The sequence below is a fragment of the Pipistrellus hanaki genome (genome assembly GCF_964339955.1).
Source record: "Pipistrellus hanaki genome assembly, chromosome: 17".
Taxonomy (NCBI): domain Eukaryota; kingdom Metazoa; phylum Chordata; class Mammalia; order Chiroptera; family Vespertilionidae; genus Pipistrellus; species Pipistrellus hanaki.
In genome coordinates, this window is record NC_140519.1 from 46,538,678 (window position 1) to 46,553,860 (window position 15,183).

Consider the following 15,183-nt stretch of genomic DNA (forward strand, 5'->3'; position numbering starts at 1 on the left):
CTCGTACAAATAAGACAAAAGGGTCATGTCATTGAGGGTCCTAGCAGGACACAATTGGTACCTCCAAAGAGGTCTTGGAAGAGAGCTTAGTGAAGAGTTAAGAAACCTAACAATGGATGGGAAAGCACCCAAAGGCTAGGAAGAGTGGATCTACAAACACCTCTGGAACCTGGCACTCCTGTAGCTCTGGGTGAGAGCTGCCTCATAGATTCTACGGCCTTTGGTCTGAACATACGGCCACTGGCATTGCACAGCCTGGCGGAGCAGGAGATGGGGAGATAAATCCACTGGCCTCTTTGCCCTTCCATTCAGTGCCTCCTTGGAAAACCCAATAAAAAACTAGAGGGTAACAACCTATTGATGCATCCATAGACATTAGCCTCCTGGGGCACAGAGAACTCAGAGAAGAATAGAGACTAGATCTGGAGGGCAAACAGGGAAAAATCAGCAAAAAAAAAAATCAAAGGCACAGAAGTGTGGGGGCCTCTTTGCTGTCTGGTGGAGTGTCAGAGCACAAGGATGAGATAGCCAGTGACATGACTGAAAGGTCGGGCTGGGGCCAGGTCGTGACTTGTATTCTGTAACCGGTAGCTATCATGGAAGGTAGGATTTCGGTGAGGTCTTATATAGTAAACATTGGGCACTAAAGAGACAGTCCTGACAGGCATTATACTCGTTGGGTTTTGAGATTTGAATTAGCTACACACCTCACCTCTCAAGTGAACCCATTGAGAAATAGACACTAGAGACATAGAAGAATGAAGACCAGCCACTTCATTGCTGGCAAAGTGAAGGGAACTGTGGCTGCAAAGGGAGTGAACATGGCCTTCCTAGGCCTCCTTTTTGTGCTGGTTACAGGTCTCCAGCCAGAGAGAGCAAGAGAGAGCAGCTAGGCCACTGTGGGGCTCACTGGGCCAGTGTACTCCCTGCTGGAGGAGAGGCTCCACACTCTTACCTCACAAGAAGGCTAAGGGGCAATGAACACAGTACAAAGGAATCGTACCCTCTGTGAGATAGAGAGACCAGATGGGTGAAGAGAAAGCAGTGGCTCATGTTCCCTATATTCCCATGAGCCTCGATATGTCCAAAAAGTCTTCTATTTCATAAAGAAAATGGGAAAAAGCAAACTACAGCTTCTTTTTCAAGAAGGATTTTAGGGTTGACTTCAGGTGGTTAGAGCAGTTTATCCTAGTTAACGACTGGTTAGCAGCAGCCAGAAAGCTATTTTCTGGGTGGGATTAAGTATTAGAAAAAGAAAGATAGGGACAGTTAGTACATAAATGATGGAGACAGCATCAACAGGAAGTAGCACCACATCGGAGTGCCACTGGGTGAATCAGGTACAAGGATGTGTCATATTGAAAGGAAGTAGGTTTTAGGGGGATGAGAGGCTCATGACCAGGCCAACCAGTGATGCCAGTGGGATACCCGGATGAAACTGTCCATGATGATGGGCATCTACAGCTCAGAAGAGAACATAGTGTTAGAGATGCTGGCATGGGAACAATCCAGAAGCAAAGGTTGAGTCATGATAAATCACCCAGAGAGAGAGAGACAAGAGACAAAAATGGTTATTTAATGGCTATTTTAAAATTAATTGAAAAGAAAAATCAATTCCTCAATCACACTAATCACATTTCATGGGCTGCTCAATAGTCACATGTGGTTAGTGGCTTTTGGATGACACAGAGGAAGAATATTTCCATCACATTTTACTCGTGCTCCCCAAAATACCTGAAAGAAATTTAAACAAAACTATGGAAAGCAATGACAGGAAGCTATGAAAGAAATAAAGCACAAAGATAGAGAAGCTTGTAGGAATATGATGATGAAGACTATGCCTCTGGGTAAAATTTATTTTTTTAAATTTGCTTAGACAGAATTCTACCTAAACTGAAGTCATGTGTGTAAAGGAATAATAAAAGGTGAAGCCTGACTGGTAGGTGGAGGAAGTTCAACAAAGTTGTTAACTGACAAGAAGACATTGGACTCCTGGTTTTGGAGGACAAGGACCCCAGAAATCAGTTCCAAAGAGGAGAGTGTTTCCCAAGACTACTCATTCACAAATATGTTTTGGCAGAAAGAATATTTGAAATTATAGCCCTCATTGTATTGTCATTATCTCTGTTTTTCTTCCCAGCGTGGGTGTCTCCACTTCTGGATCCATAGCTATAGTGAAGAACATGAGTGAAACATATCCAGGCTTCAAAGAGTTTATCATGTAGGAGGAAAAATAAAGAAAGAGCGCAGCAGAATGCAGAAAGATAATTGCCTAAAGCAATGTACGAATGAAACCCTCATGAAGGTCACAGCAGGGGGAACAGAGAGGGTCTTTGCAGAAGAGGTGACATTTGAGCTGAGCCTTGAAGAGTGGAAAAGGTTTAGGGGATGAAAGGAGCTTTATAGCAGATAGGGAGGAAAAACATAAGCAATGGCATGAATGTAATACGTGATAAAGATGGTTGGGAAACAGAAATTCCAGGACAAACTGGAGAATAGTTACATAAAATGTATTTATAACAGAAAAAAATGATCATGACAGATGGATGGTGCAAGGGTGGTCTTGAATGTAAGAGATGTAGAAAAGCAGATCAATGGTATGAGATTCAAGAAGTGTTCTGATTATGACCTGGAACAAAAAAACGCACATATTTTCTAAGATCCTGGACACTTTCAGATCAACCTTGAATTGACTCTCCCTGAATAAATGAATAAAAATGAATAAATGAATAAATGAATAAATGAATGAATGGAATTCAACAGTGACCTGTAGCTTTAAAAAAAACATTTCCTAGATATTATAGGACACTAATATGAATCAAACCAACCAATTCAGAACACAGTAGGAAACCCAACTTTCCCATCCAATCATATTGTCCAAACCACTAACTTACATCAATATTGTCTAACAAAGATGTTAAACAGAATTGCTTTAACACAGCTGAAACATCTGCCGCATTTAATAATAAATTGTCCTCCTGCTGCAACATATGGCATCATCAGAAACGTTATTCCAGTGCCCCCAGAGCTTCTGAGACTCCAAAATGCCATGATTACCATAAGTAGGTTTGGGCAATTCTCAAAGCTAAAAGGAAAACAATTAATTCATTTAAATATTTAAAATAAATATGGGCCATTTGGATCGTTTGGGAGGAGCAGTGGAATTACAAAAACTACAATAATTAGAATCTAACTCCCCAAAGAGAGATGTTCCAAGATGTGGCTTCCAGATGGAAAATTCCCCTGGCAGGTCTGTGCAAGACGTGTGCTCACCCTGCCCCAGTCTCTCAGCATTGGATAAGAGTCCTCCCTCCACCAAGTCTCTGATGGAGTCACAGTGGGCACAAATCTCTTGACTTTTACAATTAAGTGTTGGACCACTCCGGACAAGAGTTTTCTCATCTCTGAATTATTTCAACATGACCCTCCTGTAGGTAGAAGTGAAGCCAGGCACCCACATTTCAATTCAATAAAACTCAGTTTAATAAACATCAACCAGAAGATCTTATATTCCAGCCATTGTGCTGAATATATAGCAGGGGAGCAGATAAATCACACAGGAGGAGCTTCCTTTAAGTAGTCCTGATTGGCCAACGAGAAATACAGACTAGTGAAGGTTCTAAATGGTTCTATAATAGAGTTAATGTTAAAGCCTTCTGGAAACACAAGAAAAGCATTTCATTCAACCTGAGGAGAAGCAAGCCTCATGGAGGAAGAGATGTGGGAGTGGAATTTTCAGAGTAGAGACATAAGGAAGGAGGTGGCTTCTCAGGCTAAGAACCACGTAGCACAGGGCAGTGAAACAGCAGTCCAGGAGCTTGTGGTCACTTGGTGAATGCAAGGCAAGGCGGCGAAGAAGTATCTGGGAGAGAGGACACAGAGACTAGGTCCTGGAGGGCCTGTGGGGTCATGCATGGGGTTTGGACTTTATCTTGGAGGGAATGGGGCCACTGAAGGGTTTTCCTGAGAGAGGAGTGACCTCATGTCAGGTCCTCACAGCTTCTTCTGCCTTGGGCTAAGCACTGTTGATCCTTAACCCTCCATTCTCACCATGTGGAGAAAGGAATCATCATTATGGGCACATCACACCTACAAAAGCAAGGTCTCTAGAGGCAATGGTTTGCCTAAATTCCCACAGTCAAGAAGCACAGGAAGTAGGATTGGAATCCAGACCTAGACGCTGAAGATTATGCTTTGGACCCCTAAAAGGTACTGCTTCTGAACTTCCTGGCCTTTCGGATGGAGAGCACATTGGAGGAAGGGAAGCTGGGGCCCAAGAGACCAGACAAGAGGTATTTAATATATAATACTCTGTGCTAGTTATAATTGGTGATTTTTTTTTTTAAAGCACAAAGACCTTGCCTCTCTGAAGGGTCAATATGTGCTCAAGTTCTTGAAGCCAATCACCTGAATTAAAAATGTCAACCTTTCAGACCATTTTGTAGTCTCTGCCTGGCATTGTGCCAGCCAGTTACTATGGGAGGGGAAGCAGATTTTATAAATAGCCATCTTTAAGGAGCTTTGTTGAACACCTACTCCAGAAGAGACATGGAGCAAAGGGTGATAACAGTTGCTGGTCTCTCCCGCCTGCTTGCTCTTGACCTTATGAACCATACATGCAGCCTCAGGTTATCCAAGGAAGAAGCCTGTCACTCAGGACCCCAAGCATCTCATTATGCTATGGGACCCACAGAACAAGAGGCAGCATGGCTAATTGGCCTCATGTCCTTTAGCTATAGCTTGGTGATTTTTCTTGGGAAGAATAATTAGTAACCACAATTGAATATTGAAAACTTCAGTCTTTTCATAACCATATATTCCATGCTGGTTTTCAGGCACTGCTGGGTGGCTATATGGAACAATGAGTTATGGGTCACTCTTAGGGGGCTCACAATTTACCCAAACAAGAAGGCATGGAGAAATTGAGATCAAATGGGGCAGGCCGTAATAGAGATCTGTAATAGACTTTTTCCCTTTTGGTATATACAGTACATTGAACATCTTAACATCAGTATCTTGGCTAATTCTTTCTTCCTTCTCTCCAAGCAAAGTTCTGCTCATCTTCCCGTCCCAATCCAGCATAGAGCCTGAGCCTTACTTGTCTCTGTGGCTACTCCAACATAATGGATGGGTGGATGGGTGGATGGATGGATGAATAAGTGAATCACAGGAGTGAGTTATCATGGAAGCACTCATAATTGCCCCAACAAACTACATCCTCCCTTCTCTCAGGATGTTTGTGTGTGTGTTTTTTGACCTTTATGCAGAATTCTTCATCACTTCTCAGTGAGCTAAATCCTTTTCACATATCAATTCAGGCATCATTTCTCTTGGGTAGGCTTCTGTCCACTCCCAGTTTGGGTTTGACCCATACGCTATTCCCATAGGTGTCTGCATAGTCACCCATCTCTGTCTGTATCTGGTAAATTCTGTAAAACCAGGAACCAATTGCTAGTGACCATTATACAATATTTCCAATATCCAACAAAGCTCATAGCACACACTAGATCCTCAATACATAAATTAATTCATGGTTAAACTTATCCAGTCATTTAAATATTTTCTTTGTATCTTATTATGAGGTAAAGCCAGTGCTCAAAAAATCACAAAAAAAGTGAACATTTCTGAGGAATAAGGCTTTTTGATTCTGCATTTACAAGTGTTTAAAAATAACATTCTGTCTCTTTTGGAATCATTTTCCAAGGAAAAAGGATCTGGTGTCATTTAAGCCCATGGGACAGTGTCTCCTTCACAAAGTATAGAATTTCTAACAGTTATGTTACTATAATTAGCTTTAATAAGAGTTAAGTGGAGATGAATTTGTTAATGACATATGATACTTTAAAAGTCATAGAGCCTAATGCTGAGCTCTGATCACTTGTGTCCTGTGGAGAACCACCAACCTGATTCCCCTCCCCCCTCTAAATGTCCATTGGGGTTTCAGCTGAGACCAGCCCATCCACGTGTTCTCAAATGAGTCCTCCCAGGACTGTGCCATGTTGGCTGCCTCATAAAAACCATTATGCACAATCAGGCTACTAGACGCTCTTCACTGAGCTGCAAGGGCCCTACACACTATTTCTGACCACAAGGAACCTCTTTAGGGCTGGGGGGGGGGGGGAAGTATTATCATCTCCATGCTACAGATAGAACAACTAAGACTCAGATCTTGCTCAAATTCACTGAGATGGTCAGTCACTAGGCAAATATTTCAAATCCTAGGCGGTCTCCTTTAAAAAACTTCTCTGCCCATCCCCACTGAGATGGTTCTCAGGGATAATGGGAACCTGAAGCAGAGATCGAGTGTCAATGGAAAGTGACGTCCGCATTGAGTGATGCAGAGCCCGCTATCTCAGATACGGACGCCGAGGGAAGAGGGTCCCAGAAATACCTTCCCATCACTATGGACACAGGACCATCCCATGCCTACTGCACATCTTACTGAATCCTCAGAACAAGGGATCTTCCCAGATCATCCTTTCTTACAACGAGGCTGACATAATTCTGTATTACTTTATACGCATTATCTCATTTGAGGCAAACACAATGTTGGAAAGAGAGACATCTCCCCATTTGTGGGGGCGGGATCTAGGGCCCAAAGTTCAGTGGCTTAGGTGGCCCAACTAGGGGGTAAGATAGCTGTGGCATGAACTTCAGTGAGCTTGCCACTGCACTCTAGTTGGCACCTGTCCTTGTTCCTGTGTATTATTTTCTTCCTCCTTTCACCAACTTAAAGAGATACAAAGATTAGAGAGGACAGAGGAAAGTCCTTTTAACAGTGTTAGATTCTTTTCTCCTTGAAGAGTGGGAAAGAAGTCTTATGGGTATAACTAGGCCATCATGTTAGTGTCTCCAATATTTCACGAACATTAAATAAAAGACTGAGCTGCCCAGACAACTCACCCACAATTGCAGTTCTGGTTGCCACCGAGCATGGAGAGGAGCGGGATACATTATTAATGCGGCCGCATTCTCTGAATTGGCAGAGCACTCATGGGAGGAGTGATGTGTCCGCCCGGCAGCTGCTGTGCTTTGCAGAGGAGCACCACGTAGAGTCCCCGGAGTGCCTCAGGTGTGGTGCTCAAGGCGCATTCTTTCTCCAAGTTATTTCTCTAACTCATTCTATAGGGTCATTCGGGGCAACTACAGTGAGTCACCATGAGGTTCCATAATGGTTTTAGACACAAACTTAGAGATTTCCCAATTCTGAATCCTGAGAAGTCCAGGGAGGAGCTGGCCATTCAGCCATTTCCTCTGTGCCCCTGGCAGTAACACTTGGCGGTGAGAGCTGAGTCTTGGCAGGTGGCACCCGGCCTGTCTGCCTCATCCATTACCACAGGGACCTGGCTTCCCCCTTTCAAAGATCCATGTCTTACTGATGATTTGATCATATGAAGATGAGAAAAATGCTGTGTCTTTGTAGCTACTTTCCTTATAATTTCTCATACCTGTGTTGCATAAGGCTTAAAATACCAAGGGTGTGTCCATAGTCTAAATAAAAGGAGCCTAGTATTGTAGACCATATTCATTAACCATAGAATTCTAAAGGCTCCATAAACATGTTGAATGTAAAATATGTTGATTCGATAACCAGTTTTCAACACCTCCCTGTTATTCCTCCTTGAAAATTGCTCTCAGAGGCTAAAATAGGCACCCGTTTTCAATGGATGAATAATTTCGATAGGGGAAAATCTTTGGTCTATGAAAGCTAATTTTATTTTGGTGAAACATATCATTTGAAGCTACTTTTAAAATTCCTGTAACATCCGCCCAAGAAATTCCTTTATTTTAATGTCTTGAAACTTGAACTCATGGCTCCTGCCGTGACCTGACCTGCTGTCCCCTCTGTGTCCCCTCATCCTGGGAGCCCTGTCATGTTCCATAAATTCTATTGTGTTCGTTCATCTTTTGTGAAAGTGAGGTATGGGTATTAGGAACCACACGCATACAAGATTCTCCTGTGTGCTTACTACAATTTGAATTGCTAGCAAAAAAAAAAAAATGTATCTGAAATAACAATTTATAGTTTCAAAAACAGGAGGGTTAGAGTTGAGAATTTTAATGGTCTTTAGGCACCATAGCCTTGAAGCACAGATGTCGGTCAAAAGCATCGGGAGATCATGTTGAGACTAGAATCATTTTATTTCTTGAGGGAGCAATTATGTGAGTGTGGAGGATCTTCCATAGCTACTTTAGACCTGGTAACCCCGGGACACAGACTTGGAGGGGACCCTAGTAAGTCCAGATATTTCAGGGCAGAAATTAAGCTCAACAGGACGTGCAGCCTTCCCCATCGGTACCTGTCTCTGGTTTTCCGTCTCCAGGCGCAGCCTGGCCTCCACACACCTCCGGGTCTCCAGGAAGGCCTGGCGCTGGGCGCGGTCTGACAGGTAGCTGATGAAGATGCCCGCCGTGTTCATGCACATGAACAGCACCACCTGGGCCACCACCTGCAACAGAAGCGCACACAGAGCCCGGTCAGGCGGCTGGAGGGAGAGCTGTGTAGAGGCAAAGAGAAAAAACCAATAAACATGCCCACGGCAGATCTCTTTTTTTTTTTTTTTTTTTTTTAAATATATTTCATTGTTTTTTTTACAGAGAGGAAGGGAGAAAGATAGAGAGCTAGAAACATCGATGAGAGAGAAACATCGACCAGCTGACTCTTGCACACCCCCTACTGGGGATGTGCCCGCAACCAAGGTACATGCTCTTGACAGGAATCGAACCTGGGACCTTTCAGTCCGCAGACCGATGACTGAGCCAAACCGGTTTCGGCCCACGGCAGACCTTAAGGAAATAAGCCAAAAGCTTAGTAGCGGGTGAGCAGAGCCAAGTTCTTCACTCCGGTCTTGAGGCAGATGTCATCCCCTCTGTGGCCATTCCATCTAACTTAGATAAGGTGACTAGACATCCTGCTTTTGGCGGGACAGTCCTGATTTTTAACAATCTGTCCCGCCTCCCGCAGCATTTTTAAAAAGTCCCAATTTTCGGAAAGGATCTTTTAAATCTTTTGGACTTTTTTAAAACACCGCGGGATGCAGGACAAATACTTAAAAATCAGGACTGTCCCGCCCAAAGCGGGACGTCTGGTCACCTTAAACTTAGAGCTTCTCCATCCCCAAGTTTAGAGCTGAACCTGGATGGGAGGCATGAAGCAAGACAAGGGGCTCCTTCCTCTTTCACACTCACGCTCCCCTCTCCCCTCCAGGTGCTGAAGGTTTTGGCCTTTTAAGGGGCTGGGAATCGGGCGAGAAGAAGGGGAAGAGACTAGGAAGACACAGGGAGAGTATTAGTTGAATAGCAATGTTGTGCTTTGACCTTGGGCCCTCTTGGGTAGTATCCAAGTCCTGAGGTCCTAACTCAAGAAAAGATATCACAGGGTCTCCTGCTTTTTCTCTCCAGTGCCGTCACCCAACTTCCAGGCACCAAACTCCCGGCTGGAGTCTTACCCCAAAGCTTGCAGTCTTGGCGTGTTTTCACAAGTCATTCTCACAGCCGGAGAAATGTGCCCGTGTTTAGGCCTCTCTGCTTTTGGACTTAGGTGTCTCCTCATTGGTTTCACACATTAGCGTTCATGTCTGCACACTGGACAGGGGGAGGGGCTGCAGAGGAGGGGAGCCTAGGCATTGGAGGATGCGGGGAAATATAGGGAGATTATGATCCTCTCTGCAACCCCGAGGGGTGCTCAAGTACTGTGGGGTCCTGGCAAAGTGAATGGGTCAGCCACCCACCAAAGGCCTTTGCACCCACCTGGAGCTTCTGTAACCAGAGACTGGCGTTTGCATCCCTCAGCTCCACCATTTATTAGGCCTCTGACCTTAGGCAAGTCACTTAATGCCTTCTTGAGCCTCAACTTTCTCATCTGAACAATGGGAATCAACCTTTGCCTTATAGAAGTAATATACATGTATGTATACCTACACTGAGTGGCCAGATTATTATGATCTCTGAATGCATAATAATCTGGCCACTCACTGTGTGTGTGTGTGTGTGTGTGTGTGTGTGTGTGTGTGTGTGTATTCAGGCCTGGTGCATGAATTTGTGCATGGGTGGGGTCTAACCCAGTGATTAAAGATCTGGGATCCCATTCATGCCATTTACTTACCATGTGGATTTGGCCCAGTTCATTTTTCTGGCCCTCAAACCCGAACTATTTTCCCAAGATGTTGTTGGATAATCGATGAAAGCATCACTCATTATGCACCTGAGCAGGTAAACGACATGGTGAGGCTTAAGCTTAAGGAGACCTGTTGTGATGTGGCAGGAGGCAGAGGTAAGGCCCAGGTGAAGCTGGCTCTTTAAGGACCCAGTGAAGAATGGGATGAGAGTGGTGGGAGGGTCCGTAGGAGTCGGCAAGCCAGATGGAGGAATAGAGTGTACCACCAGCGTCCCTGCTAGGGCGTGGGCTCTCCCCACAGCTGTCGGCCCCGTGGCCACGCTTCCTGCCTGCCCTTTATAAATAGTCCACGCCGAATTAGAAAAGGGAATTAGAAATAGCACGCAAGGAAGTTTACCAAATAGCAGAGCAATAAAGATAGGGCACGTAAGTGAAAACCTAAGAAAAAGGTAAAGAAGGATGAGGGCAGGTTGAGCTCAGCTGGCATCCCCTGACAAGAAAAAGTAAATGATGGAAAACCTCCATCAAAACCCGAGTGCAATCACTGGTATCCTGAGAAATGACAAAACAATGAGAGGAAAAGGCAGGCCTTTCAGAAGGTAACAAGAAGAGAGCATTTTGAAAACTAGAATTAAACGAACAGGAGAACAGGGTTAAAAGGTTTTTTTAAACATGGACCAAAAAATCTCTGACATTAAGGAGGAAGCACAAACGTTAAAGGCTAAAAATAGGAAGGATTGGAGGTGAGAAAAAAGCGCGATCAAAACCCTTTAAAAATAGGCAAGAAGAAAATGACGAAGCTAATTTTTTAAAAACATGAGAACTATAACAGGTGGTAGCACAAACGATAAAGATAAACTATGTTGATGCAAAGCAGCCTCAGAGAGTAAACATTTATTTTCATTCCGCTGCCTCCGGAGAGATAAACAGTTGCCAGAGTCCTTCCAAGAATGCTTTGCCGCCTGAGGCAACTACTGCTTAGACTCTGCCATCTTCCTTGCGGGACGTAGCACCTTCCGTTTACACACCCAACTGCCTACCAGACCTGCGTTTGGGCCTCTGCATGATCCAGTAACGACTGTGTTGGGTCTTGTTAGCTCCATTTCACAGAACAGAAAAGTGAGCCTCCCGGAGATTAAATAATTACGAAGGCCGCCAAGCTAGTATGTGGTATGAGGGCGGCCCACTGCCCTGGTTTGCCTGGGACACAGGCAAATTTTTAAATGTGGACGGTGCCAGGAAAATCAAGAAGAGTGTTCTCACACTTACATTTAGTTAATATGCATTTTAGTTCATGACAAGTTGGGGTGGGGAAGAGGAAATGAAAGAGAGAGAGAAGGAGGCAGAGGAAGGGGAAGAGAAGGAGGAGGTGGAGGAGAAGGGAAATGTGGAGGAGGAGGAAGATTTGGAGGAGGAAGATTTGGAGAAGAAGAAAGATGAGGGGAGGAGGAACATGGGGAGGAGAAGGAGGAGTAGATGAGGGGGAGGAAGAAGATGAGGTGGGGAGGAGGAGGAGGAGGGTATCTTTCTGAGAAGGCTTTTTGCAACACTGCATAGGAAATGAAGTCATCTGTATCCACAGGCAGGCAAATCAGATATGTTTTGAGGACCAAAGTGGACACTGATTCAATTCTCCTCCCTCTTTATCTCGGGCCTGTCAGGCACTGCGAGTTAAGTGCGTTATGGATGTGGCCAGGAGGAGGCCAAGGGTCTGCTGGGGCCTCTGAGGCTCCGGGGAATTGCTGCCCTGTGGGAGGAGCCCTCCTAGCCAGGTCACTGATGAGACTGCCACCTTCACTGCATCCTCGTGCCTGGCTGGGAGGGCAGGGATGAGCTGGGGACCTGGGCCAGCTGCCTTCCAGTGCTGCTTCTTCTAGGCTTCACTTGAAAAATCTAAACATGGGACCTAGGGTAGTTTGGTCCTGCTTTTGGGGAAAGATGTGTACAGGAGGGTGTGGCTTAGGGACAATACTGGAGGCACCTCCAGCTGGGTTGTGTCAACCCCAGGGGCATCCTTTGTGGTAGTGGGGCTGTGGGAACGAGCTTGAGACTGCAGGGTCCAACAGTCGCATCACAGAACTCACTCCCAGAATGAGGGAGCACCCTGGTGCTGTCCTGCAGGCAATGCTCTCCAAGAATGGGGTGCCCCCTCTAGAATTCAGTGCCCACTTTAAACCAAAGGCCTCCATCGAGTCCCGCATCCCTGGTCGGTGGAGTGCAGGAGTCTGGGAGACAAGGAGGCGGGACTGGCTACTCCTGATGAGCCACTGGGGCCTGAGCTCTGGGCCGTGGAGCTTTAGAGTCCCAGCTCCCACAGGCTGAGTGCTTCCGCCGGGTGACCCAGCAGGAGTCCCGTTAACTACAAAATCTGGCATGTTGGGCTCCTCATGCCCAGGGAGCAGTAGACAAGAGTTCCCATCCAGGTAGGGTTATACCCTGGCCTGAGAAGGCATGGTTACAGAGGCTGAGACCCCTGACAGGTTAGACTGTGGACCATGCCATCAGGTGAACCACCAAGTCCTCAGAGGGGCTGGCTGAGGGAGAGGGAAATCTGGGAGAAAGAGGAGGAGGAGAGTGTATAGCACTTGGGGACCCAGGACCAGCTGCAGCAGGGGGAACTTAATTTATCCCTCACAGGTGTCCCCAAGGAAGAGAGGCCCTGGGGGAACATAGAAGAACCTGTGCGAGGTAGACCCTAGTGGCACAAGGGGTGGACTGTGGTGGATCCTGAGCTGAGCCACTGCATCTGCCTTTAGGAAAGAAGTACAGAGAACATTCTCCTAGGATTGCTGTTGGCGGACAGCCCTCAGCTCTCGGCTGATGAGAGCCTTCTCACCCAAGGCCATGGAAGGTCATTATGGACATGGACATACTATATAAATGCTTGTAACTCCAACTCAGATATCTCATAAGGTTCTTCCCAGATGCAGAACTCCCCATGGGACTGTTGAATTGCATCATGGCTCAACATGTCCTTTTTTCTATTTCCACTTCTTTTTTTCTGTCCGTGGGTGCTGATCCCAGCAGCATCCCCTACTAAGCCTCCTACACAGCCACCTCCCTCTCAGAGCCTGTTCCTCAGAGGATCGAACCTGTAACAACCAGAAAGCATTCACTACCCTTATTAATGCAGCCAGACTCCAGTATTTGTGGAATGAATAAATTTATTGAATGACCAACTTAATTAATGGATTTAATTAATTTGTACCATCCAGTCCCTTAGATGGATGATAATGGTGACTGTCTCGTAGTTAATTTCCTCCTTTCTTCTTTCATTTTGTAAATATTTACTGAGCCCCAAATAGGACATAGGCACTGATTTAGATTCCAGTGGCAAATAGGACATCTAAGTTCTTCTTCCTATGGGGCATCCAGTGGAGACCTTAATGTAGATCAAGTGGTTCAAGAAAAATCTCTCTGAGGCTGAAATACTTAAATGAAACCTAAAGAACACGGGGAGTTAGCCAAGAAAAGAGGCAGGAAACAATTCTTCCAAGGATGGTGACTCTACAGTATGTGCCACAGGAGAGGGCCCGTTGTCTAAGCTCTAATCTTGTTTCACCTTGGTGCTCTTGGCTTGAACCACTTCTTCATCATGGTGAAAACCACAGAGAATGATTTCTACCCTCTATCTCTGCCTGGAGACTCCGTTCTCCCAGGGATTCGCACAAATCAGAATCACCTTGTCCTCGCCAGCTTCCCCACCATCTCCTCCTCCTCGCTACCCAGCAGATGGTGGTGTCACGGAGGTGGTGGCAGCAGTTCCTAAGGAAGTTTGTGGTGTGAGCGTGAAGGAGGTGTCCCATAGTTACTATGGCAATTTTTATTGGGTCATCGGGTTTGAAGAAACATTTGGATTCATCATTAGTTACTGAGCTGAAAATAGCATCTTCTCAAGAGCTTGTTTTCTCTTCAAATGCATCTGTTCGGGGTTGACTGAGTCCAATAGGCACCAAAAATTGAAGCATTTCCCCAAGTCACTGACGTCTCTTAATCCTAACTCTTCCAAGGAAGCCCATGTTATCTTCTGTTTTACTTTATATATATATATATTGTTACGGGGGCGGAGGGCAGGAAAGAGTCACTTAGGTCCAAATTGAGTAGCCCAATTCAGACAGAAGGTGGCTTTACATGGAATAACTTTATAAAGTTTCTCAGCTGTACTGTTTTCAGGGTTGGGAGACAAAGTTGTCTCCCAGCAACCCTTTCTGTGATGAGGACAGAGAACAGGGTGGTTTAAAAGGACATGCTACCTACAGACAAACCTTGGTCAACATCTGTAGTAGGGAATAAACATAAGCTCATCTGTTAACCAGGGTTTCGTCTACCCTTGCTTTCCCAGGTGTATTCATTTAATGTTTAAACGCAATAAGGTTTTCTTCCAAAGTCTAAGTTGATGGTGATCATGAGTGAGTGCAGTGTGTTTTGGTCTACAACACTGAGTTACACACACGTGGTGCCACATTCGGTAGTAAGAATATATCGGAAGCCAGGAACAGAGAAGGTCTCCAGCCTATGGTGACTCATGCCTAATACCATCCTGTTTTTATCCCTCTCAAATATGCTTATTCTAGATTTGAATTCTATTTCACCAACTTTTAAAAGTGGACAGTTAGCCTTCAGGATGGCCGTGGGGTAAAAGATGGTCACACGGAAAACCCCTCCATGGTGTCCGATACTCTAACCCAGCAGTGCTAAGTTCTGCTTCCAGGATCTTCTCCCCAACTCATCTCAATGAACTTTCTTCCACAGCATGCTTAAGGGACTGTTATTCTCAGGAAGATGGTTAGGGTTAAAGATGGTTAGGGTTAAAATAATTTTTAGAACTGAAAAGCTCTGCCTTTAACTAGTTGTTAAGGCTACTTAACCTCTCTAAGCCTCACACTCCTCCTGTGTTAAATGGGGGTAACCATTGTGTGCTTCCTAGATTGTTGTGCCTGAGAGAGGTAATCATATGGAACCTTGGCATATGGTGAGCATTCACTACATGTGAGCTGTGACTATCAATAGTTATTTATTCTCCCTCTCATCTAGACTATATGTTCCATCCTTTAGTGAGGGTTATG

At 45.2% G+C, this 15,183-nt stretch overlaps 1 protein-coding gene across 3 annotated transcripts in view; it reads right to left on the minus strand.

Moving 5' to 3' along the window:
* The window catches only part of ADCY8 (adenylate cyclase 8), a 131,641-nt gene that overhangs the window by 94,335 nt on the left and 22,123 nt on the right, over nt 1–15,183 (minus strand). For all 3 annotated transcript variants that reach the window (XM_084864641.1, XM_084864640.1, XM_084864639.1), the window contains exon 2: nt 8,301–8,450. In XM_084864641.1, coding sequence (XP_084720767.1) covers nt 8,301–8,450 — 150 coding nt within the window. The remainder of the gene's footprint in view (nt 1–8,300; nt 8,451–15,183) is intronic.